This window comes from Egretta garzetta, unplaced genomic scaffold (assembly GCF_000687185.1).
Source record: "Egretta garzetta isolate BGI_Z169 unplaced genomic scaffold, ASM68718v1 scaffold56, whole genome shotgun sequence".
Classification (NCBI taxonomy): Eukaryota; Metazoa; Chordata; class Aves; order Pelecaniformes; family Ardeidae; genus Egretta; species Egretta garzetta.
In genome coordinates, this window is record NW_009260182.1 from 11,589,847 (window position 1) to 11,615,144 (window position 25,298).

Consider the following 25,298-nt stretch of genomic DNA (forward strand, 5'->3'; position numbering starts at 1 on the left):
AAGCAATATCCACTTACCGTAGAACAGTGATTTTAGATCCTGACAAAGTAAACATGTTCCCCTCTGTAATTAGGATTTACTTAAATATAATGTTCTAGTGTATTAGCTGTCTTCACTCAGAATGTGTTTTGGGAAATAACCACTCTGTGATTTGTAGAGTAGACTCTATTCTTTTTAAAGTGACAGTATTTTGTCCTTTTCTTTCTTCCAGAATTGCAGTTCACATTGCTGTTTCAGGGACTGCAGGATATATGCTGTACTTCTGCAGCTTGTTAGCCGTAGTAATCAACTTCTAACGAAGTTAAATCTGTTTGTTTCTGTGGTTTTTAATATCCAGCAACATACTAAGTTTTCATTTCTGTTATCTTGTAACTGGTTTTCACAACATTGTAGAAATGTTTCATTTTTTCTTTGTCACTTCTGCTTTGAGAAGTTGCTGATACTTTTTTAAAAAGAGCAGTTAGTTTGGCAGACTTTGCAGCTAGCATACAAAGCTGTGCACAAAGCTGCAAAAAGATAGTAGGCTGTTTCTGCCTTCTGCTAAAAGTCTTATGATGATCTAGCCTTAATGTGGAAGCATTGCAAGCTCTTAAATATGTAGCAGGTCAATCCAAAGCAATAACATTTGGGATCAGTCACAATAGTCACTATAGAGGAATTGAGATACAAAATGTCTCTAGAAATATCTGCAAAAGATATAAGAACTGGGTTTTTTTAATAAAACTTATTTGCTTTCCAGCAATCTCAATGGTATTTTTAATAATTGTTTTGGAACTATATATTGCATTACTTGCAAAGTAAAACGTTTTCCTCTATCATAAATTCATGTTAATTATTGATTCTAAGTGATAAATCCTTTGACATAAACCCTAATTTGTGTTTCTTTTGTCTATGCATTAGATTAGTTTAACATTCTATTAATTACCGTTCTTAACTTTCTTTTCCCCACAAATAATCCACAGCCACAAAACAGTATGCCTGATGTAATCATATGGATGATCCGAGGGGAGAAAAGACTGGCTTATGCTCGTGTTCCTGCACACCAAGTGCTGTATTCCACAACGAGCCCCGAATCGTCTGGTAAATATTGTGGAAAGACCCAAACAATCTTCCTAAAGGTACTTTTTTTTTTTCCCCCCTTAAAAAATAATTAACTCTAACTCCCTAAACTGTGATGCTTTCTGACATGAGCATGAAACATGCACGCAAATGATGAACAATGAGGTGTCAAAAGTCAGGACAGATTAAAAGCCAGCTGTGCATATAGCTTCTTCAAAATATCATAGAAATGGTAATGTAAAGTTCATCATAAGACAGTTAGAATCGGCACCAGCCCCTAATTCTGAGGCTTTTCTGAAAGAGCTCAAAATTGTGATAGGACTTCTAAACTGTTACTGGGGTTGGTGTTTTGGGGTTGAACGTGAATGGAGACTTTTGGAGGGAATAATTAGTGTAAGTCAGAGAAGTTCCAAAAACCTATTCAAAGTATTGGATGGTTTTCTGCAAGTAATAGAGGAGTGTGTCTAAACCCAGAAGTTCCTTAGTATGTCTCTGCGTTGAGTCTTACTCTTGAATAGGAATGCCTTTCTTCATTTAAGTTTATATTGTCTCTAATCGGAATAAACTTAACCAGAAAAAAGGCAATCTGACTGGAGAACAATACCATTTACAGAGTTTGTCCATGAACTAGCATTTATATTGATTAATGCTTCAATGCAGACAGGCCTGTATCTTCATGTTTTTATGCAAGCCTCCTTAACATGCATGTTATGATGCATTGCTCCTACATGTAGTGAACTGTTCTGGCTAACCTCTGTATTTCCAGAGTCTCCTGATGAGAAATGCTAACATCAACACTGATGTTTTAAATTATTGTCATAATTAAAAACTCATTGCTGGATGAAACTTGGGAGAGAATATACAGGAATAGGGATGTACTGTTACTGTGTTTGATTTTTGCATGCCTTAGGCAGGTACCATTTACAGAATGTTTCCTTCCTGAACTATTTCTTACTGGCTTTTGAGGAAATGCAGTACAGGAAGAGATAAGTAAATCATGTACTATTACTCATATCTCTATGTTATTGTATATATTTTACTGAAAGCTACAATACCTACATAACATAACAAAGAATAACTTTTTTGTTCGTGTGCCAGTACCCACAGGACAAGATGAAAGATGCCAAAATGCCTGTGGAGTTACGAATTAACATTTGGCTTGGGCTCAGTGCAGTTGAAAAGAAGTTTAATAGCTTTGCAGAGGGAACGTTCAGTGTTTTTGCAGAAATGGTATGTCCGTCATTGCTTTCTTACTTTAAAACTTGGACATGAGTGTTACAAATTCAATGAAATTGGACCTCTCTTGAATTTTTTTTTGGCATGCTGGGCAGAAAGGGAGAGTAGTATTTATTATACTGAAACAAGTAGACCCCATTCAATGCAATGAATGATCAAGTCCATTGTGCCTACCAGATGAACTTCAGCAAACCAGATTTTGAACTGGTTAATCAGGTGAAAATCTGGTTAACTCCAGTGATTTCAAAGACATTTATTTTAGATTCCTATCAGTGTAATTAAGATTGGGATCTAGACCATTATGTTTTGGCATGTGCATAATGCTTTTATTTTAATTGCTTCTTCACTTCTACAAATGATACTTGGATACAAGTGGTTTTGCTTAATAATGATTCTTTTGTAGCAGTACAAAATTTACTGTTACAGGAAAAACTGGTCTAAACCAGTAGATTTTGCTGACAAAAGGCTATACTATGATCACATTTCAATGGTAAGAGTTAATAAATTTGGAATAAAAATGCTTGAAATAGTCCCACAGCATATAGTAGAGATTTTGAATTATAACAGTAAACAGTCGTTTATATGCCCCATCACCTAATAGTGCATATAATCCAATATCAGTATAATAGCTAATGAAATTTTTATGGAGGTTTGTGCACCATTGCACCTATGCTTAAATGTTTAGTAAGGCTGTAGTAAGTCACTTAAAATAGTCAATGGATGTTCAAAGCCATTATTTAAGTATAGAGTTTAAGAGGCTACTGAATATCTCAATTTTTTGCTCTTCCTACAGCAATCCAACAATTTTACAGGAATAAGAGCAGGAAACTCAAGACCATAATAAACTACAAATAATTCTATTAGCATAAAGGGAAGTATACTGTGTAAACGGACATCAGAATCATGCCTCTGGTAGCTTCCAGGATAAGACTATAATTCAGTTTTACATGTTACGAAAGAAGAGATTATAAATAAGAGGAGATTTGGGTTGGAAAAGAATGAGAAGATCATGCACTTAGGGGAACAGAAGAAACTTGTATGAATAATGTAATGGAATTTTATTTAACAAAGCTTTAATCTGGAGGAAGTTTGACTAGTTTTAGAGCGGCGTTAAACTGAGAAGACAGTTTAGTTTAGCACTGGAATCATTGTTTATCAGGCAGCATAGAAGAAAATAAAGAAATTAATCATGATGTTGCAGAGTAATGTGGGGAGTACTTAATTTCAGAGGAAGGAAATGTATAGTGGAATATTCCAGTTGTAACAGTTTAATCTCTCGTTTTTTCTCCTAAAAGCTTTTTATTATTCCTGATTTTTTTCTTTCTTCTCAAACAGTATGAAAATCAGGCTTTTCTTTTTGGAAAGTGGGGCACCTCAGGACTTGTTGGTCGCCACAAATTTTCTGATGTCACGGGAAAAATCAAACTGAAAAGAGAGTACTTTCTACCTCCAAAGGGCTGGGAGTGGGAAGGAGAATGGATTGTTGATCCTGAAAGAAGGTCAGATTATTTTAATTTTAATCAGGCAGGAATAAAGGATCTTAATCTCAGAGTGTAGAGTAAAAGATCCCCTCTGTTTTCTTGGTGGAGAAAGAGATTTTAAGCTGAACTTTTTGGGACAGGAAAAGCTGGCCAATAGTCAAAGCTAGTTAATAACACTAAAATTCATGTTACCTTTTTTAAAAAGTAAAAAAAACATACGGCAAAAAGAATGCATCCATTTCCTAGGAACCAGCTTATGGTCTAGAAGTCCCCATGTGATGATGGGTATATTGCTTATGTTCTCTGTATCTCAGTGCCTCATATTTAAAAAAGGGATAATAATAGTTTTCCTTTTCTAGAATGCTACTGTGAGGATCATTTATGTCTGTATGAGGTTCTTGGATGCTGCTGTGGTGGTTTCAGACAAGACCCTTAGATAGCTAGATCTTCCATAGATAGAAACTTAACCCTGACATCCAGTATAAGGCTGTATTTCATGTTGTATCAACACCATTATCGCATTTGCATGGTTGTTCATACACAGTGATGGGGTTTTGTGTTTGTTTCACTAAATGTTGAGAAGTTTCATTGCCCTCGTTAAACAACTGTCACAGGTTATTTCTCAAACTGACTCAAGGCAGAAGTTGTTTTCAGAGCCTAAGGTTGTAGTGCCATATGACAATTCCTCCCCTGGTGGACCAAATTCATGATTTGTCAATCATTCCCCAGCTCTAGCAGGTTCAGTCTTGCTGTCAGAGGATTTCAACTCCTGAGTTGTGCCAGTTCAGCTATTTGTGTTGCCACACTTTAAACCAGACTGGGTAAATTATTTGTTTCATAAACAAAAAACAGCATAAGAAAGAGGTGGTCGTCTTCTTTCTTAAAAGAAAAGGTTCACACATTTTAAATTCTTGTGTTCTGGTGGTAAAAAAACTACAAGACTGTTGCTATAGAAAAACTGTGTAGGAAAATGCTGTGCTATTATTTGATCCATTTTTAAATCGTATCAGTTTATAGGTATGATTGGATGGATTTATTTTCATACTCAATGAATAGTTTTTATTTCAGTGAATAATCTGACATGAAGAAAAACAATAACAGACATGGAGATATTTTCTCAGATAATGGAAAAAACCCCCTATTGTTAAAATGCATAAGCATGTTTATGCCTTGCATCTGCTTTTATTGGAAAATAATCTGCGTGGCTCTATTTGACCAGCAGATGGCATTTTAGAACATACTTTAGTGCTTTCTGAATCACAGTTAATCACAAGTGGAAATCAAGGCTATTTTGTCTGATTTAATGTTCTCTTATTTCTTTTACTTGCAAGTTAGAAAAATATTAGCCAACTGATTACCTGCCTTTTCAACAGCATAAAGGGGAACAAAATTAAATACATTGCCAGACTTTAGTGCATAGCTAGATATATAAAAATTAGATGTGCATATAACTGCCATGTACAGTCTGGGTTTTCCTACACTTAAATATATGATGTTTTTTCTTTTTCCAAGAGGAAGTGTTGAAAATAGATCCTGAATAACAGAGCAGTTAAAACACTTCTGTTAGGCACCCATTCTTATGAGTAATGTTCCTCCTATTGCTACTGGAGTTACTTCAGTTTTAAGGAGACATTCTAAGGAAAAAAGTAGCCCTCATATATATGAGGGGCTACACTGTATTCTACTAATAAATAGAACTTCACAAAGATGGACAATCCAGAATTCCAGCATGTGTGCACATGCTGTACATTGTTTCTATATATCTTCTGTAGCTAATTAAAATACATTTGGTTTAGTATTATATTTGCTTTGGACTTGCAGTTTGTTGACTGAAGCTGATGCTGGCCATACTGAGTTTACTGATGAAGTATATGAAAATGAGAGTCGCTATCCTGGAGGGGAATGGAAAGCAGCTGAAGAGAGTTACACAGATGTGGTGAGACATATTTTTCACTGGATAAGTAAAGGTTTAAGAGGAGTTCTAGGGTTTGCTACACAGTGTATTTCATCTATTAATGTACAAACTGTTATGTTTCCCCTACATAAAAGAATGGAGAAAAAGCTCCACCACCACGTGAGTTCACGTGTCCTCTTGGGTGGATGTGGGAAGATGATGCTTGGAAATCCGATTTAAATCGAGCAGTGGATGAGCATGGTAAGATTTACTGTTTATCTGCTGATTATTAGGGCAATCTGTCATAGCCTATACTGAAGGGGACACATGTCAAGGCTGTAGCAATGTCCTGAGCATGATAGTGATTGCCCTATGGAAAAATGTCAAGGAAATATTTGGCTAATAGTTGCTTAAGGAATCAGATAAAATGACATTGAGGAAGCATTCACTGTCTGCATCTGTTTCTATTTCCATTTTAATAACTTCTCCATCAAACTCACTGTTCTCATTGAGCCTTTCTTGGATCAAAAGGGACCAATATTTTGAACAGTATATGTAATAAATGTATTTATAAGTGCCTACTAGAGAGAGAATCACATAATCTAAGAAGTTGAACATTGATCTTAACTTCAGCAGCTGATGACAATTTTGAGCCAAAAGCTTTGACAAATTAAAAAAAATTAAGGCTAATGCAAACAACAATCTACTAACATGAGAGGTTCCAGTTGGGAAAACTGTATGTATAAACAGTGTGCTTGGAAATAGAACCCACTGTTATTTGATAAGTTTCCAAAACATTTTTTCCCAAGTCCAGTGTTAATGCAGTCTACTGGTTAGAATCAGGCCTGCAAGATGTGGATTAGTAGCAGTAATTGGGTTGCTTTTAGAGAATTCAGAAGTTGAAACATAAAGCCTCTGTAATTGCACCAAGAATATGTAGTAAAGCCAGGTTTGGATCTATCTGGTAATTTAACTGGGAGCCTTTAGCCAGGGAATGAGTCACCAAGCAATGCTAAGAGGTGAATCAGGAGGTCTGAGGACCAAAGGAAGCCAGGAACCTATGTGTGTTGGTCACACCGCACAAGTGTATGAAGGATTCCTATATTGTTGAGAGCAAAATAACTCCACTGAATTTGTGTGGGAAGGGACCCAGGCAAGACTGATCAGGATGAAATCTCAGCAGTATGCAACTGATGACAATTCTGAAATGAAAAAGACTTCAAATTCTTTCTGTGAAGAATCTGATGCTGCTAGACAGAGGTTTTCAGATTAGATGTACTACTAATGTGAGCAGGTTAGAAAATCCTGTATGCATAGAGCCACCATTTTTCCTGGAGTTGCTTTGACTTTTAGATGCTTGTTACTTACGCTAAATTAAAACTGTTACCAGCTTAGAAAGTTGTTATATAAACAACCTCATAAGACTGTAATTTGAATTCCACAGCAATAGGAAAAAGCAGTGAATCTCTTACAGCAAAATATTTGCAGGACATTGCTTTGATGGTTTGAAAACAAAATGAATAATAAAAGCAACTGGGAAGGTCATAGAAGGTTCTGGGAAGCCCAGAATTTTGCAAAACTATAATGAATTTTAATTTGTTCTAAAAAAGCCGAAAACTCTCAAATAGTTATTGCTTTTAAATATAAATAAAGTAAATAGTTATTGGAATAGAAAAACAGGTTTTATTTATCTTAAAGAGTACTGATAACTGTCTTAACTGGAACCTCTGCTAGGAGTCTGCAGTAACTTTTTAATAAGAAATCAATCTAAATAAAAGTCTGAGTCCTAGATATTTGACAGCTGAGTTATGATATGTAGAGCCAAAATACAGATTTACCAATTCTTAAAGTTTTATGATCAGAGTTCAAATACTTGGTGTTCCTTTAAATGCCAAGCTGCTGGACTTGCAAGAGTACACAGGACATTCCACTCTTATTTAAAATTAAGGATGAGTTTTCCTTGTGATGAAGTATGAAAATGTGATACCAATACACCTAACATTTGAAAAAATAATGCAAAGAAAAGAACTTAAAATATATTGTATACATTTTAATGTTGAGATATTTTTTGTCATGTATCTTATAACATAGCATCATCATAAAATGTCATCAGTGGCCCCCTAGCTATTGGGCATTTAGGGTTTGCAATATCAAATAGTCTTGTGTGACTAAAGCTTCATCCTCTGTAAGTACAACAACTCTATTTCCCATGCTTTTCTTCTTTGTATCTTGCTTGTGTTTCTGGAAATATACTAACTAATCAATTCTGTTTCAGGATGGGAATATGGAATTACTATTCCTCCAGACGCTAAACCAAAGTCATGGGTTCCTGCAGAGAAAATGTACCATACACATCGACGACGAAGACTGGTGCGGAAACGTAGGAGGGATCCAGCTCAAGCAGTAACAGCAGGAAGGGTAAGCAGAAGAGAGATGCAGTCAGAGACTTGAGCATTGTAACAGTTTGAGTTTGGGTTGTTTTTTTTTTAAATCCACACAAGTTTACTTATTTCCCATTCAGGAAAGAAAAGAAAGAAAAAAATACCAAAAAATCCTCCCTAGAACAACCTTTTATGTTTTCATTATATTCCTTTTCTTTTTCTTTTTGTAAATTGATGCTTTCAGCTTTGGTTTATGAGGGGATTATTATGCCTGCCAGAGCAAGTGCTATTTTATTCTTTACATTTATACAGCACTGTGGATAACATGGATTTATATCTTCCAGGGAATGTCATCATATGAAGATCAAGAAGGATGGGAATATGCTTCCTTGATTGGCTGGAAATTTCACTGGAAACAACGCAGTTCTGATACTTTCCGTCGAAGACGATGGAGACGAAAAATGGCTCCCTCAGAGACACATGGTGCAGCAGCTATCTTTAAACTTGAAGGTGCTTTGGTAAGGGACAGACTATTAAAAAAGTCTTTAAATGTTCAATCTTTTAATTTACAGTAAATAAACAATTAAGTATATCAGCTATTTTAGTCCCTGAATTGTTAGATTGATATATAACTGAGGAACTAATACAGTTTATATTGTTTAAATTGTTTAAAGTCTGAGAGGGAACATGATTATTACTTTATTTTTCAAATTATTTTTATTATTACATTACATGAGATTTAGAGCAAAAGGCCAAATTATTAGATGAGCCTTCTATAAGTAAAGTGAAAAGATAGCTCAAGCTTTTCATGCACTTAATTTAGATGTATTAACATCAGCACAAGAAACAACAGGCATTGAAATAGCTGTCCCTGATTAATATTTGCATGTGTAAACAACCAAACCCAAGAAAGAATAGCAAAGTGTTGCAGAAGCCAGAATGTCATACATTGCACATAGATCATCAGAATGTAAATTATTCTTCAATTTTTCAGGTTAACACAGCTTCATAGATAAGCTCTATTTACCCAAATACAAATTGGAGCAAATAATGTGAGAAGGCTACTTTGTTCTTCTAAAATAATGATTCTGGGTCTGGTTGTATAGCATTAGCAAAAGTTAGCACTTTTTTCTTGATTTGTTTCTCTTTTTTGCACCAAATGTCAACCCATGATTCATCGATAGCATTTTCCTTCTCCACTTATTTGGTTTCACAGAGTTTAAAGATTCCTGTTTCAGTTTCTCTTCTGACTATATACTTCCTGGGCTAGGGCTAGGTTAGAGCCTTAGAGCAGTTCTCTGCAACAGCGCAGTCCAGAAGATCTGCAACCTCTCCTTCGGTAAGAGCTGATAGGTAGCTAGTGTATCTCCAGAAAGAACACATTCTGGAAAGTAAGATAAAATGACTGGATCTGATTTCTGCACAGCTTCAATGGCAGCAAGAAATGACCTTCAGACATGAATAACCATCTTTTAAAGTACGTCTACTCAGGAAAGTAAATTTCTCCTTGTCATGGAGGAGAGACTGAAACACGTGTATTTCCACACACAGTCCACTTTTATCAGGTTCCTTCTATGTTTGTAAATAAATAGTAATTTTTTTTTATGTATATAACGTCAGGGAGCAGACACTAGTGTCGACGATGGAGAAGGGAAGAGTTCAGACAAAACCAAGGAGTCAGCTACAAAGGTGTTTGGTGCCAATACACCACTTGTTTCCTGCTACTTTGACAGTAGGTTCCTTAACAATTCCTTTCTTAAAAATCATGTCTGTTTCTCACTGGTCTCAAACAGAATTGTAGTTCTTTCTCTTTTACATCTAAGTTTATATACCTTCTGTTATAATTACTGTCTGATCCTTAATTGGGCCCTATTTAGGCTACTAATAGAAAAATTACTGTTAGTCATTTCAATATTTCAGCCCACTGTCATGCAGACATTTCTAAAACCTGTATGGGACAGGAATTCTAAAGCTAACTGTTGCAGCACCTGAATTTTAGGCTGCCTTAAATGATGCATTTTTAGCATTAGGGTCCCTCCATAACAATGCAGTGAGCTAAACTAGCAGAGAATGTGTACGTACAGTTAAATTTTTGCTTGTTTAGCTCACTTCACCAGTTCAGTGCAGGGTCAGACAAATGCCTGAGCCAGAGGAAGCAGTAAGACCATGTAGCTGGGCTGGCAAAGTGAACAAAACTGTGACTTTGCCAACCTGGATTGGTGTTAAATGCCTTGGAATCACTGTAATGGGATTCACAAAAGCACAGACACTGACGCAAGAGCCACTGGTGTTAGTTAATAGGAATAGAGGCCAATCCCATCCACTCCTAAGACTCAAAATCCTTTTTGTGGATCTCTGACTGGAACACTTGTCTTTATTTGAACTCTATATAACTTGATCTCCCTGCCGAGAATGGGTGCTTAAATCTTAAAAATTGTCTTTCCGAAACTGAGGAGGATTATTGTAGTTTCTTTTAATTAATGACCACAATAGGGTGAAAATGGCACCTTTTCCTGCCAGAGTTCAGAGGTTTCAGCCCATTGAGGCTAAGAGTGGCTCCAATTTTTCCAAGGGCTGAAAGGGTTAGAGCTGACATCTTTTAAAGAAAATCTGTAGTAACATAGCCACATGCTGTCCTGGGTTTGGGCTGTTCTCACATCTTCCTTTTAAGGTATTGCACCTTGTCTGCAGTGACTTTTTTTTTTTTTAATCGTTTAGCCAAAGAGACAGAGTTGCAATTGGAATAATTTTCTAGACCTAATAGCTAAAAATGTGAAACTCCCAGGTCCCTGCAAGGGCTGTGGTGAATATTTTTATTAAGCACAAAACAGTTCTTGATTCTCTTCAGAGGAGCTAGATTATCACACTGTTTCAAACAGCAATTTTTGAATAGAAGGATTTTTGGATAATCGTACGGTGAAAAAAGCCCAAATAGCATTAGTGGTTTTTATAATTTTTTCTTTAAGTTGTGTTAGAACAGATGTTCTCAGGTGCTACCTCATTGGTATTAGTACACTTGTCACTGGAAAAGAAAAGCAGAAATGTTACTACAGTGCTTGTGCTTGAGTTCATATGTGTAAGGCATTTTTATAAACTCAAAATATCTTCATTACAGAAAAGAAGTCTGTATAATCCAGCTGAACTCTTTTTATTAATTTGATACAGGAGTATATACTTACCACCTTCGCTGTTACGTCTACCAAGCAAGAAACCTCATGGCTTTAGACAAAGACAGTTTTTCAGGTATGGAAAAATCCTGCTAGTGGTGCAGAAGAAACATTTCTGCAATGAACTAGTAACTTGATTTAGCTTAGCTATAGATTATCTTAAATCCTTAAGGTCTGTGCATAGGTCCCAGCTACTGAAACTACTCCGTAAAGAAAGTCTCAGCTTCATTACATATGATCTAGATTTGGTTAGTACTTCCCCAGAAGCTGCCAAAAAATAAGTGCTCTGAATGTGCAGCACCTGCTGCTGCCAACGAATTCTCAGTGAGGGAGTGGGAATTCAAGTAAGGTCTGAATTTCCCATGACCAATCCTTTCAGTATGTCTTAGCTCCTCCTTCTAACCAAAGCCTACATGTAGTTCCTCAGCTGTCCTGCAGGAAGCTTGCACAAAAGCAAGGATGAAGAGCTGGGTGGCTGTTACGTCACCAACTGCCTCTCAGTGTTCACTATTTTATATCAATTCATTACTGAGACGAACTGGTAGAAAACTACAGTGTGCCTTGCTAATAAGCAAAGCTTTTGTTCGTACAAGTGTACCTGTTACCCTTTTATTTCCAGCTCTTAGGTATTCCAACAGTGTTGTATCCGTCTGGTGTCTTTGTAGTCAGGCTAATTCAATACTCAGGTTACCAAGTATTTAATTTTTGCTAATTAGAATTAAAATTCTACTGAGAAGTCAAAGAGCAAATTGAAATTAGATTCTGTAAGAATCTGACTTTACACTTCCTTTAAATAAGTTCAGGCACAGATAAAGATGAAATGGGCACCTTAGAATTTTCTTTCCCCATCAGCCTCCATTTGCATCCTTCTTTTCTTCCCTGTTTTAATTAATAATTAAGTAAGTGTAATGCATTTGTTAATTTGTTACAGAAGATATAATGCTATAGATATTTTAATGCTGTTTTCTGAAATTAGGGGGGTTTTGTATAGCTGCCTGTGTGTATTTAGTCTTACTTAAATATTCAGCACTTCAATACAAAAACAATAATAAATGCCTCTAATTCACATATGTAGAATTCAAGATAGGTACCTCAGATGCAGTCACACATAAATTAGCACATCTACATTTTATTTCATTCTAAAACTAGTTTTGAAGAGTTAGCCAAATTTTGTAAAACTCTGATCAGGTACCTAGCGAGGAGCTGTTGAAACTGACCTAAAGATAACCTTTAAAATAGCCTCTAGTCCTTAGTAATTGCAATTTGTACAGGAAATGTTAATGACCATCATCAGATACCTTCTACAGAACTCCAGATGATTTAAAGACCTGCCAAACACTGAGCCTAGACCACTTTAATCATTCAGCTGTTTCACAAGAAGAGGTTGCTATTAATAAGCACGTTTGAAACCAATGCTTGATCTGAGCAATATAGCCTGGGAGAATTTGTTGTTTGGAAACTAGTCAGAACTAGAATTATTTCTTTGTATTATTTATGAGGCTGTACAGTTGTATATCAGTGGAGACAACAAAAAAAAAGCTTCTATGGACTACATTTAAGAGATTAGTATAGCCAGTGTTTCATTTTAGTTTTCAGGTTTTCTTTCTGATTTGCAAGATCTTTTATCATTTTCATTTATTACTCTGCTAATCAAGACTTGTATAAAAGAAACTATTTATTAATGAACTGGAATTTGCCCTATTAAATGTAAATTATGTGTATGTGTGGACTTGCTTTATATAGAATGGCTTATAGAACTGGTAATGACAGAAGAAAAATAACATACTTTATTTGATAAAAACTGTGCTTGTGTGCCTTGTGGCTTGATGACATTTTGTTTGTCTGTAACTCTGTGCTTTTAATCTTTGCATGATATTTCAGATCCGTATGCTCATGTTTCTTTCCTCCATCAAAGCAAAACAACTGAGATCATTCATTCAACTCTAAATCCTACATGGGACCAAACTCTCATATTTAATGAAATTGAGATCTATGGGGACCCACAAACAGTAGCCCAAAACCCACCTAATGTTGTTCTTGAACTTTTTGACAGTGACCAAGTGGTAGGTGAATGCTTTTTTCCCTGATTGCTTTTTTATTTATTTATATTAATTCAGAATAACATTAGTGGCTACGATGGCTATTTTCGGTTTCAGGGTAAAGATGAATTCCTTGGAAGAAGTGTTTGTTCCCCTGTGGTCAAGTTAATCCCAGAAGAGGACATCACACCAAAACTGCTCTGGTATCCTGTAATAAATAATGGCAAAGCTAGTGGAGACATTCTTTTTGCTGCAGAACTTATTTTGAGGGACAAGGTATATATTTCTTATGTATATATTTTTTTGTGTGTATATATAATATGATATATTATATATTCTTTAACAGCAAGTCATAATGCGAAGAATTGTCTTAATACTTGTAAGGTATTTCATTTAAGGAAGATGAGAGAATCTAATACTTATGTTTGTGTCTTAATAGGGTGGCGCCAACCTTCCAATTCTTCCATCACAGAGAGCACCAAAGCTTTACATGGTACCTCAAGGAATCAGACCAGTAGTTCAACTCACTGCTGTTGAGGTATGGTTTATTCTTAAACTAACTGGATACAAGTACAGTTATCTCATCCTCTATATAGTAGTTTGTGTATTTACTTAAAGAAAAAAAATACAGTGAGAAATATGGGGAATTTTTTTCTTTAAGTGTTTTTAAGTTTCATTTTTTCCATCAACTTTCCTAGGACAGCAACCTTCAAATATTTTGCCAGTCACTTTTTTTTTTATTGAAAAGACTTCATTTCTTCTTTCCTACTTTTTGAATATCCTAGTAAGCATATTGATATCTCTCCCACTTTTGCTTATATTGATTTTTATTTTACAGATTCTGGCTTGGGGTTTGCGGAACATGAAAAACTACCAACTGGCACCTGTTATGTCTCCAAGTCTCATTGTGGAATGTGGGGGTGAAATGGTGGAATCTGTGGTGATCAAAAACCTCAAAAAGACACCAAATTTTCCATCTTCTGTTCTCTTCATGAAAGTTGTACGTTGCAAAAAACTATATAGCAGCTATCTATAGCAAAATCAGAAAATCAGTTATCCCATACTTCTAAAGGTCAAGGATTTGTTATGCAAGAACAAACAGAAAAACTTGCACATCCTTTTTTGACCTAACATAAGCAATTTACCGAGCCTGAAAATTCTAATAAATATCATGTAAACATGTCTGTACAGTCATTGATGAATTCTACAATGTTATATGCACAATCCAGTGCAGAGTATATATATTTCTTTGAAAAGAAATCAGTTTACCTGTGGCAACTTTCCTACTGCTAGGATGGGAGCTGTGCAAGAATCAAGAAAATTCAAGATTTGAGGCAATTAAAATTATTCTTTCTGACTTTTATTGAATCATAATGTAAGGATAGAAATTTTCATTCACTATACAACCATAGAATATAGTAATACAATATTAAATAAATTAAATAGCAGCTCTAATTTAGGGGGGAAATCTTTATTCTTCATTTCCTTCTGTTTGCATTATAACCAAACTCTAACCTTTCATTTTTAGCTTTTGCCAAAAGAGGAGTTATACAGTCCATCTCTTGTTATTAAAGTAATAGACCACAGACCATTTGGACGGAAGCCTGTTGTGGGACAGTGTACTATTGATTTACTGGAAAGCTTTCGCTGTGACCCCTACGCTACTACAGAAGACATTGCACCACAACTGAAAGGTAGACAGCTAGAAAATTAAAAGTTCTGTTTTCTTATGAGATGCTAGAGTAACCAATCTTCAGTGTTCAGTCTGCATACTGTGCTGATGATGACCATCTCATGTGGTGTACTTATTTGGAGATAATGTGATCTGAAAGAAAAAAAAAAATCTAACTCAGAGTATTAATTAGTGCAGTATTCTGTGGAGCATAAGAGGACAGCATGCAAAGGCAAGTCCACTCTGGGGCTTAGTATACTGGTTCCCTGAAGTTCCTCTTTAGTATCAACTTGGAATTTAACTACCTGCAGATTACCCCTGGATCCAGTATTCCAGCAAGAATGCTCTAAATACAATGCTTCCTCCATATTTTTTCCAGGTTTTATTCCCTTTTAATTCTACATATCTGAGAAATGTTTGCATATCCTGCACAAAAATATATTGTGTATTTTTAGTAAAACATGGCAGCTAATTGCTTTCTTTAGAGGATTAAATGTACAGCCAATGAATTCTTTTACATATTCTGTAACTGTTTGGATTTCAACTATGATGAAAATTTTTAGTAAGATATTTTTCCTACAACATATTGCCTTACAATCTTTGGCTTACAGTTAGTCTACTCTCTGCTGCACCTCGCCAGGAGACAGTAATTGAAATGGAAGACACACAGCCGCTGCTAGCAGCTCAGGTAATCTTTGAAATTTGATGCTTGACTTTCTTCTTCAGGCCTGTGATTTCTGAGAAAGTATCTAGACAGCAAAATTGTCAGAAACATACACAACCTTCTGAAAAGCCAGATGGAACAAAGTTGCTTTGTGACAGGAAAGCAAAGGAAATATGTTAATCATTTTAACCTCTGTTTTCATATAGTAAGCATCAAACTGTAGCTTTTTGTGCATGGTAAATTTTGCCCAGTAGCTTAAGAGTGAGCTCACTTGTTCAATAGCTACTGAAAGCATAAGATAGAATCACCCAGTTGTCCACTGGTGATGGTTAGAGCAGCCTGATCTTGCACAGACTGAGCGGTTCTAAATAAAGGAGCTAGAAGTAGGTGTATGCTTTGGTGGGTACAGAATCAAAGCCATGATAACACAGCCCTTCAATCATTCATTTTATCACAGTCATTGCTTTGCTTTTCTTACCATGAAGTCACCCATAACTGATACCACTGAAACATTTTCTTCTGCACTAACACTTCTTTCCTTTTCTCTTGTGCTTTGCAAATCTCTCTACTGCTCTGATTCTTTCAGGACCACAATACAATTTTACTTTCCAGGTAAAATATAATTCAGCTTGTAGAGTTTTACTCTTGATTTGAAACATGAATGAAGACAAATACCAGACAGTACATTTTCAAGGAAAAAAATTCAATTATTTTAGCACTATAAAATGTTCCCCTATCTAGAAGGTGTTTTCATAAATTTCTGTTATTTTAAAGGAAGCACAGAAGTTATGCCCTTTAATACAGTAATTTTGTAGGCTGTTAATCCACAACTTGATTTTTCAAAAATGCAAATTGTTTTATTTTGTTACAGATGTCCCAAAGTAAATACTACTAAATTTAAACTTTCAGGCTCTCACTGTTATTTGAGTATATTATTGATTGCATTGTTCTTCATTTCTTCTTCTGTATCTTAATGTCATGATATTCAGATTCTCATTTAAGTATCTCATAGACCATGTTCTTGTTGTTACTTTCATCATACATGTAAATTGTTCTTAATATTTAATTTAGAACAGTCTCTAACTTTTATCTGAATTAGGCCTTCTGTTCTAATATAAATGCTTTATAGCTGGTACAGAGAATTTTTATTTCCTTTAACAATTTTCAGAAAAGGGATTAAAAGAATAAAGAAAGCTTAGCACTTTGAACTCACTGGCAAAAATGATTAATTTGTGCAGTTGATTTCAACTATAAGAGGGAAAATTTAAAATGCTACATAAGGTGAAACACAATTTCTTTTGGAGTTTGACATCACCCAAGCCAAGTAGATTGTAACACTAGATTCAATGGTGGCATCCATATGAGAGAGGAAAGAATATTCAAAACTATTCAAATTGAAATAAGTACAACTGTGGAACGTGCAAGTGATATGCAGACAACACCCTGAGGACACAAAATGCCAAAATTTCATCAATTACATTCCAATTTCCAGTGTTTAAGCAGTATGTCAACAGCACTCCGCAAAATGGCTTCTCCAACAACAGTGCATGTATGTATGTATGTACAGAGCTAATGCATGGAGATGACCAGAATGGGGTCAGATGGGGGAAGAATGTTACGTGGTGTGGTCATGAGGCTGTACTTCTCTTGGCAATTATTCCATAGAGAGATTTTGGAGATGATGCTCATAAGTCTAGTATGATTAGTTAAAAATATTAATGAACGCTTCTTCTGAAAGTCTTACTATGTGTGTACAATATGCATGAACTTTTTGTGTGTGTCAGTTTATTTGGAATTTATGTACTAAAAGCACCAAAGTCAACAGGAATTATTTAACCACATTATTAATATTTAAACTTTGTTTAAAAGTCTACTTTCTGGAGAATAAAATAAATCTGCAGTAAATAAAATTCTAACTCTAACTTTTCTAGAGATCCACTGCATCTCTTAATTTTTCTTCCATAATTTCAAGAAAGCTAATAGTTCAGTATTAGTGTCTTGAAGATGTCATGTGTAACAATCTACAGTGAAGTCACTGGGTTCATTAAAACAAAAAAGGACAGTTACCAGTTACATGGTCTTTACCATTTGAATATTTCACTCCAAAATCTCAAATTTATCATACGGCATTTTGTCATATTCTGCGTTTTGGCATTCTGTGAGCACATGCTGCTTACCAGTTTTAGTAACAATAACATCCAAATATTGAAGACTCATTTTTTTGCTTTGGGAATTTTTAAAGAAGGTCTTAAGGTTTTGATTTAATTTTTCTTAACTACTTCTTTCCAAAGCTACCAACTGCATTATTTGAACAGACATTTGAAGGTATATCAAGGGGAAAAAAAAAACAAACCCACAAACCCTAATTTAAACTCTTCCAACGTTATGCTTTGATGAAAGATTCAGAGTTCTACACAACTTATTTTGTGAAAAGGCTCTAAATTGGGAGTTTAAATTATTATTGCATAATTATGGAAGCTACCCTTCATGTTGTCAATGTTACAAACCAATGTCTAAACAAAGTCAAATTTAAATATGGCAAAGTATTCAAAATTACCTCACAAATTCTGCCTGTAAGTTTTGCAGATCATTGATGATGATATGGTTTCTGAGAATAAATCACTTTAATTGTCTGTAGAAAATTTGACAGTCCCATGCAAATCTGAAAAAAATTACACTGTATTTCTGATTTGAAATTAGAGAAGACTACTAAAATACAGTAGACCTGAACATGCTAGCAAGACAATTCCTTACAGAATAGAAATGGGAGTAAGTGAGTATGATATACCAGGGTGATGTCCTGACCTATTGATGCATTTGGCTTGTACTCATAAAATGTTTTGCATATTTCTTCTGCTTTGCGCAAGAATTTATTGATTATGCCTCTAAATTAAAACACAAGGTATGATATGTAAACACTAGCACAAATCACACTTGCTAATCATGGCTTCCAAATGGGATGCATGATGCTTGCTCTTAATGGACTATTGGGTCATAATTACGATATCTGTGATTTAACAGGTGAAGCATTTTGGATTGTGCAGATTGTTACTACACTTAGACAGATGAATCTGTAGACACATATACTGGTTGTTACTGTACTTTATAATTCTTCACAGTTTTTTTTTCAGATTCCTGAAAACCCACAGCCTGTACCCAATTGAAAAATGATGGTAGAAGGAAAAGGGAATAGGCTGTTGAGCATTAGCAAATTGTCTTATAAAAAAGTAAATACTCAACAAGGGCAAAAAATAACTTGAATTTTATGTATGTGACATTTGTTTGAAAAAGAGTCTCTGGAATAGATTCAGTTTTGTAAGTGCTCTTAAAAACTTTTTTCATCTGAAATAAATCAGATCCAGTGCTCTGGGATGATGCTACTGTTGATTTCCACAGTAGCATCAGGGAATGATGCTACTGCGGAAATCAACAAACAGAATCCAGAGTGTAACACTGCAATGATACAATAAGAAAACTAAGTTTCTCTCAGTTTTGCTTTGCTATGTGAAGAAGAAAAAACAGGGTGATAATGTCTTACACTCCTGAAAACTTGCTTTTTAAATTTTTATATATGCTTTATATATATTTTATCTATATAGTTTAGTATCTAGGACATACTGGCAGCAGCAAAAAAACCTCAACCCAAACACATGGTATCTGAATATTTATGGTATTTATAAATTACTAATGTTAGTAACTTACTTTACATACGTATATATACAAACCCTAAACTTTTAAAGCCTATTTAACTGTATAAAATTCTACAAATCATATCCTTACCATTGTTTTTATTTTGCTCTTTTTTTATGAATTTATCCTCATGAGCAGCTTACGGAAAAGGTAATGTACACTGCTTCTAAAAATTACACCATGCTTTCTTGTAACTGAGATCTCCAACTGAAAATCAGTATATCAATACTGCCTCCTAAATGAGCATTTTAAGCATGTGAATGAGAACAGTAATCTCTGAAAATGTTTGACATAAAACCTACAATTAATAGTAAAATGGTAAATTTAGGAAAAATGTACAAGACTGTAATAATAACCCCTAGATATTATAAAACCCTCACATTTAATGGTTTGTATAATACTTTAAGACTCCCTTTACATCCAAACAATCTTAAAGATTTTTTCAAATTTACACAGTGAATTGATACTATTAATTCTGTTCATTCACAGTGAATGAATACTATTCATTACCAGTTTAAGTATGTTTTCAGGGGCAATAATTATCTTATGCAAACCCTATGGATAAATACAGAAAAATAGCACTCTCTTGAACAAAGTGATTATCAGACTTAAATAAATAAAAATATAAAAATCACCACAAAAATACTGTCTTAGTGGATTGTATAGATTGCTAGTATCTAGGGTTTCATGAGGCTTACTGAAGTGTTATTTTTAAGAGGGCAAGACTTACTGGTTCTTTTCAATTGCATTTGGTAACATTAAGGTAGATCTCCAAGTGCAAGGTTCTGTTGTGATACAGAGAGTCATCTCCGCTGGTTTTAACGGAATGAGGTATGGTTAGAGCAGTTACAGGTCTGTCCCACTGTTATCATATGGCAGTGGTTTTGAAATAAATGGGAATCCTGAAAGCAAAGTAGCACGTTTGTCCGTCAGGAAAAATTTTCAACATGTTGACTGTAGTTCTTACAGTCCTGCAATTCCTGCAATGAATACCAGGTATGATGGTGTGTTTTCTTAACAGCTGAAACAGTGACTGCACCGGCTAAGTGTACATTCACTGCCTTTGACCTAAGTAATCTGGAACTTAGGTGGCTAGGCTGTGCTGCAATGCCAGAAGATGCAGGAGAGAAATATATGCACCTCCAGAAATCACTCCTTTGAGATAGGTATTGAGATACCAGTAATTAATTGCTTGCTTGGAGATGGCTGGCTGTTGACTATCAGTGCAGCTGGATTATAGATGATACCAAAAGCTAGGTGAGAGAAATGCCATCTTTTTAGCCTTAATATTTACATTCTAAGTCTTTTTCAGATTAACCTTTAATATTACTTAACTGGTAATAAGTTTTAGAATATACTGTCTTTTAGTATGTTTAATTGTTCATTGTTTCTACTGTACAGCATGATATAAAAGAGGCTTTATCTCCCAAATAAGAGACTTTTATTTGCTTTTCTTTAAGGAGGAAGAAATTGTTGACTGGTGGAGCAAATTTTATGCTTCAGTAGGAGAACATGAAAAATGTGGACAGTATATTAAAAAAGGATATGACACTTTAAAGGTATTGCTTAGGATAAATTAACATATTTCAATGTTTGTAGGCCCAAAACCTGGTCAGGACTATGCCCTTTGGTTTTTTTAAATATTCTTCAAAATTCAACTGTACATGATTTAGTGTAAAGATCCATTACTACTTAATGTGATGAAGGTTTTAAGAAGATAGCTTTGCTTCTTTTCTACTTAACTGCACTTACTAAGAGACGTATTAAGAGTTTAATCTAACCTTCAGCTAAATGGAATTTTACTCTTGACTTCTTTGGGTGCCAAGCAGATCCTAAATAAGCATATACATTGAGAAAGTGTGAACACAGAGGATCGGTGCTTTTACTGTCTGTTGGTTAAAAGTTGAAGCCAAACCACTTTCATTTCTCATCTCATACACTTAACGAAGAAAGTAAAGATAAGCTTGTGAAATGCTATTTACTCTCTTTTTAACCAGGCCTAAATGAAGCTTGATAGCATGTTCTCCAAACATTGCATTTGTTTCCACTTTGATGTAAAAATAAAAATAGTTCCAAATGTTTTGGTTCCTTAAGATACTCCATCAAACATACAATACACTTTGCAGTGCCACAATGATGGAGCTGATACTTTGTATGATAATTCCTAAACTTCACTCTTATCATTTTCCTTTTTATTTTCTTTTTTTAAGGTGTACAACTGTGAATTGGAAAAAGTGCCTGAATTTAACAGCTTAACAGATTTCTGTGATACATTTAAACTATACAGAGGCAAATCTGAGGACAGCGATGATCCATCAGTGGTGGGGGAATTCAAGGTAAATTTCAAATAATAGCAACAACCAGATGCTAGACGCAGTCTTTTGTATGTAAGTGGTTATCATTTAAGTAAATCTACATGCAAGCATTTCAGCTTAAATATGGATGCATGAGTTCATAGGGGCAACAGATGCTCGTAACTACTTAGGTCCAGGCCCTTCTTTTTCAAGGATGGTACAGCTACACATTGCTCACACTAAATGCGATACATGTTAATTTAAAAGAAATGCCATTCCTGCTAATGTGAACTTCCCTGGTACCTGAGGAACAGAACCTTCCCAGATAACCTCTTGAACAGGGCTAAAGTTTCACTTGCAGATGTTCTGAGCAAAGTACATTTTTAGGAAAGGTATTTTGTACTATTTCTGTGACACTGTTTATGAGTTTTAAAGATCAAAACAAAACAAACATCCCAAGCAAAAAACTGCCAAAAACCCAAACATTAAATGATGCTTTTGGAGAGGGAAACAAATATGAAGTATGTATTACATATACTCAGCTGGAACAAATTGAGTAACTGTGTTGAAATCAAAAGAGCTATATTGATTTAAATTGGCTAAGGATATAACCTTGCTTTGTAGTAAGTCCCACTAAAGTAAAACAAGACTTCTTACGTGACTGTGGATCAGGCTATAATTTTGCTATTCCTATATAAAACAGAGTGTGTCTGTGTAGGAAAAATAAGAAAAAACAAACCTAGCACAGTGGCTTTTCTACATTTATCTTGACGGAGTCTTTATATTATTTTTTAGGGATCCTTTAAAATCTACGCATTACCTGACGATCCCACTATTCCAGCTCCTCCTCGCCAGTTCCGTGAGCTACCAGACAGTGGACCTCAGGAGTGTATTGTGCGAATTTATATTGTTCGAGCCTTGCAGCTGCAACCCCAGGATAACAATGGGCTGGTGAGACTTTTTGCTTTTTGAATGTCTGTGAGCTAACTCTGCTGTGGTATATTTTAAATAAAGTTAGCCTTGATAACTATTTCTTAACAATATTTTTTTTGTATTTTAAATAGTGTGATCCTTATATAAAAATATCCCTAAGTAAAAAAGTAATTGAAGACAGAGATAATTATGTGCCTAATACTCTCAACCCAATTTTTGGCAGGTAACAAACTTTTTTGTATTTTCTATTTATTGTATTTTAGAATGTTTTCCTTATTTGAAATATCCGGTGCTCTACTCGTAGTTATATACTGTCAGTTAATTGTGAGTAAAGTTGCATAAGGCATTTCCCTTTGAAATCACTGGACAACACAGGTGTTTGTCTAGTCTATAGATTTTATGTATCACATGGGTAAATTCCACAAAGTCAGACAATGTATGTAGCTTAAAACTGCCCTGTGTACAAGAATAACAATATATGCTTATAGAATATGGAAAAAATTTTAACTCTGAAAATTACTTGGATGTCACGATGAGTATCAGCTTAATATGAATTCCCAGTATACTTGCCCTTCCTTCAAAGCCTAATGATATCTTTGAAATATATGACTAGAAAAATACTAATTAAGAATGGAAAGGTTACATCATCTTTATAATTACTAATGAAATTCTGGGTCTGGTATGGTGTCCACAGTTAGAGGAGGATTTTGATAGTTTAGAAAGTTAGGAGAGGAGAACTGAAAGGATTATAAAGAGTTTGGAAAGCATACTTTGCAGTGACGTGCTACAGGATTTCAGTTGTTAGGATTATGCAAAGAAATAGACAGCAAGGAGACTTGTTTACACGTACAAAGTACCTTCAAAATTCCAAGTTTTTCCAGAATGATTCTGGAAGTCAAAGTTTAAAAGTTAGACTAGAAATAAAACAAACAAAAAGATGCAGAGAATAATTAACCATGGAATACTTTACCTCAAGGGTAATGGATTCAGCAGCATTATAAACCATGAGGCTGCATATCTTGAAAGTAAATGCAAAGAATTAATTTGAGAAAACTCTACAGTCTGTTTTTTGTAGGACAGCTCGATGACAGAGTAATAGAAGCTAAACATTTGGACTGTGTTTTTTAAGGCTCCAACTGTGTTGGCATTGTGGTAAAAAAAATTAAACATTTCTAATCATACAGAAAGTGTGGATCGAACCACCATCCTTTTTACAGAGTGGCTGGCAGAGCCACACTAGTTTCTTTCTCAGAACCAATTCAAGCTGCTGCACAGAAAACATCTAAGTAATACATTGTGCAGAAAGGAAGGATGTAATATCCATAGGAACACAAACAGAATTATTAGTAAGTGCAAATAGAAACTGGAGCATGAGTGGTAACTACTGCTAGACTTACCAGCATTGGAAGCATCCCTTTAATATCTTGTAAAGGATATTGCTCAAAAATAAACTAAAAAATGGGGTTTTGAAGTTTAAAAATAAAAGGTATTGCTCAAAAGACCAATAGCGTTAACTGGACATTTTTATGTTTAGAATGTATGAACTCAGCTGCTTTTTGCCTCAAGAAAAGGATCTGAAAATTTCAGTCTATGACTATGACACATTGACTCGTGATGAAAAAGTGGGTGAAACCATAATTGATCTTGAGAACAGATTCCTTTCTCGTTATGGATCTCACTGTGGCATCCCACAGCAGTATTGCATGTAAGTCATTTTGTCTATTGAAATTTTTTATCTTTAGTATCTAGTACCCAGTCTCTTCCTGGCTTCCTTCATCTTAATTATATGGTTAAAAAGAAAGTGGCTGTGGCTTCTCATGGGTGTTTGTTGTGCTCACCTCTATCATCTGAATTCCAAGTTAAGCTGTAAAGTCTTCAGAAGAGCCTTGACTGAAAACCATGATGTCAAACATTTTAATATTCTCTTTATATGGTAACGTGTGTTATTTCTGTCCAGAGAACACACACTTAATAGAATTTTCTGACCTACTCACTCATGGAAATAAATATGAAAGCATCTGTTAGCGTAAATTATTTTGATATGTAAAGAAAAAAGCACTCTGTCTTGGAAGGTAATTGACATTGTATAAAATTATGTCACTGTATCAAACTCAAGTGGCCTCAGTCTAGGCAGTTACAGGCTGTCCTTTCTGAATTAGTTTAATAAATACATTTTACATGATGTGTAAATACCCTGAATGGTAAATAATTTTAAGATGTGTTTCTCTTGCTTTCCTAAAAGTTCAGGTGTGAATACCTGGCGTGATCAACTAAAACCAACCCAGTTACTGCAAAATGTAGCCAGGTTTAAAGGCTATGCTCCTCCTGTCCTCTCTGAGAATGGTAGAAAGATTAACTACGGGGGACGAGACTATACTTTGGAGGAAGCTGGTGAGCTTGTTCACTTATTTTATTTTTCTGTCTTAAATTCTTACTGACACAAATAAAAACTTTTCAGTAATTTATGGAAAATTAGAAAAAATCTTCCATTTTTTTAATGCTGAGCACAGTTTTCTGCTGAATTTTTAAATATCTGGGTCTAAATTTTTTAAAAAGTTCAAATTCAAATTCTGTGTCATGAACCCCCATTCTTTTTCCATTTCTTTTATTTCAGAAGCTAACAAAATTTTGCATCAGCATCTTGGTCCAGGTGAAGAGCGGCTAGCCCTTCATATCCTCAGAACCCAGGGTTTGGTACCTGAACATGTGGAGACAAGGACTTTATATAGCACCTTCCAACCCAACATCTCCCAGGTACTATGAACCTGTTTACTTGTGGTTTCTTGAA

At 35.0% G+C, this 25,298-nt stretch overlaps 1 protein-coding gene across 1 annotated transcript in view; it reads left to right on the forward strand.

Moving 5' to 3' along the window:
- The window catches only part of MYOF (myoferlin), a 72,815-nt gene that overhangs the window by 39,636 nt on the left and 7,881 nt on the right, over positions 1-25,298 (forward strand). The window contains exons 25-47 of the mRNA XM_009641922.2: positions 963-1,118; positions 2,158-2,289; positions 3,631-3,794; positions 5,598-5,712; positions 5,826-5,931; positions 7,946-8,088; positions 8,396-8,569; positions 9,672-9,783; positions 11,217-11,294; positions 13,100-13,281; positions 13,375-13,533; positions 13,697-13,795; positions 14,096-14,257; positions 14,786-14,951; positions 15,541-15,617; positions 19,422-19,433; positions 20,744-20,842; positions 21,494-21,619; positions 22,373-22,528; positions 22,642-22,733; positions 24,045-24,215; positions 24,753-24,901; positions 25,125-25,264. Of these exons, the coding sequence (XP_009640217.1) occupies positions 963-1,118; positions 2,158-2,289; positions 3,631-3,794; positions 5,598-5,712; positions 5,826-5,931; positions 7,946-8,088; positions 8,396-8,569; positions 9,672-9,783; positions 11,217-11,294; positions 13,100-13,281; positions 13,375-13,533; positions 13,697-13,795; positions 14,096-14,257; positions 14,786-14,951; positions 15,541-15,617; positions 19,422-19,433; positions 20,744-20,842; positions 21,494-21,619; positions 22,373-22,528; positions 22,642-22,733; positions 24,045-24,215; positions 24,753-24,901; positions 25,125-25,264 (2,970 nt within the window). The remainder of the gene's footprint in view (positions 1-962; positions 1,119-2,157; positions 2,290-3,630; positions 3,795-5,597; positions 5,713-5,825; positions 5,932-7,945; positions 8,089-8,395; positions 8,570-9,671; positions 9,784-11,216; positions 11,295-13,099; positions 13,282-13,374; positions 13,534-13,696; positions 13,796-14,095; positions 14,258-14,785; positions 14,952-15,540; positions 15,618-19,421; positions 19,434-20,743; positions 20,843-21,493; positions 21,620-22,372; positions 22,529-22,641; positions 22,734-24,044; positions 24,216-24,752; positions 24,902-25,124; positions 25,265-25,298) is intronic.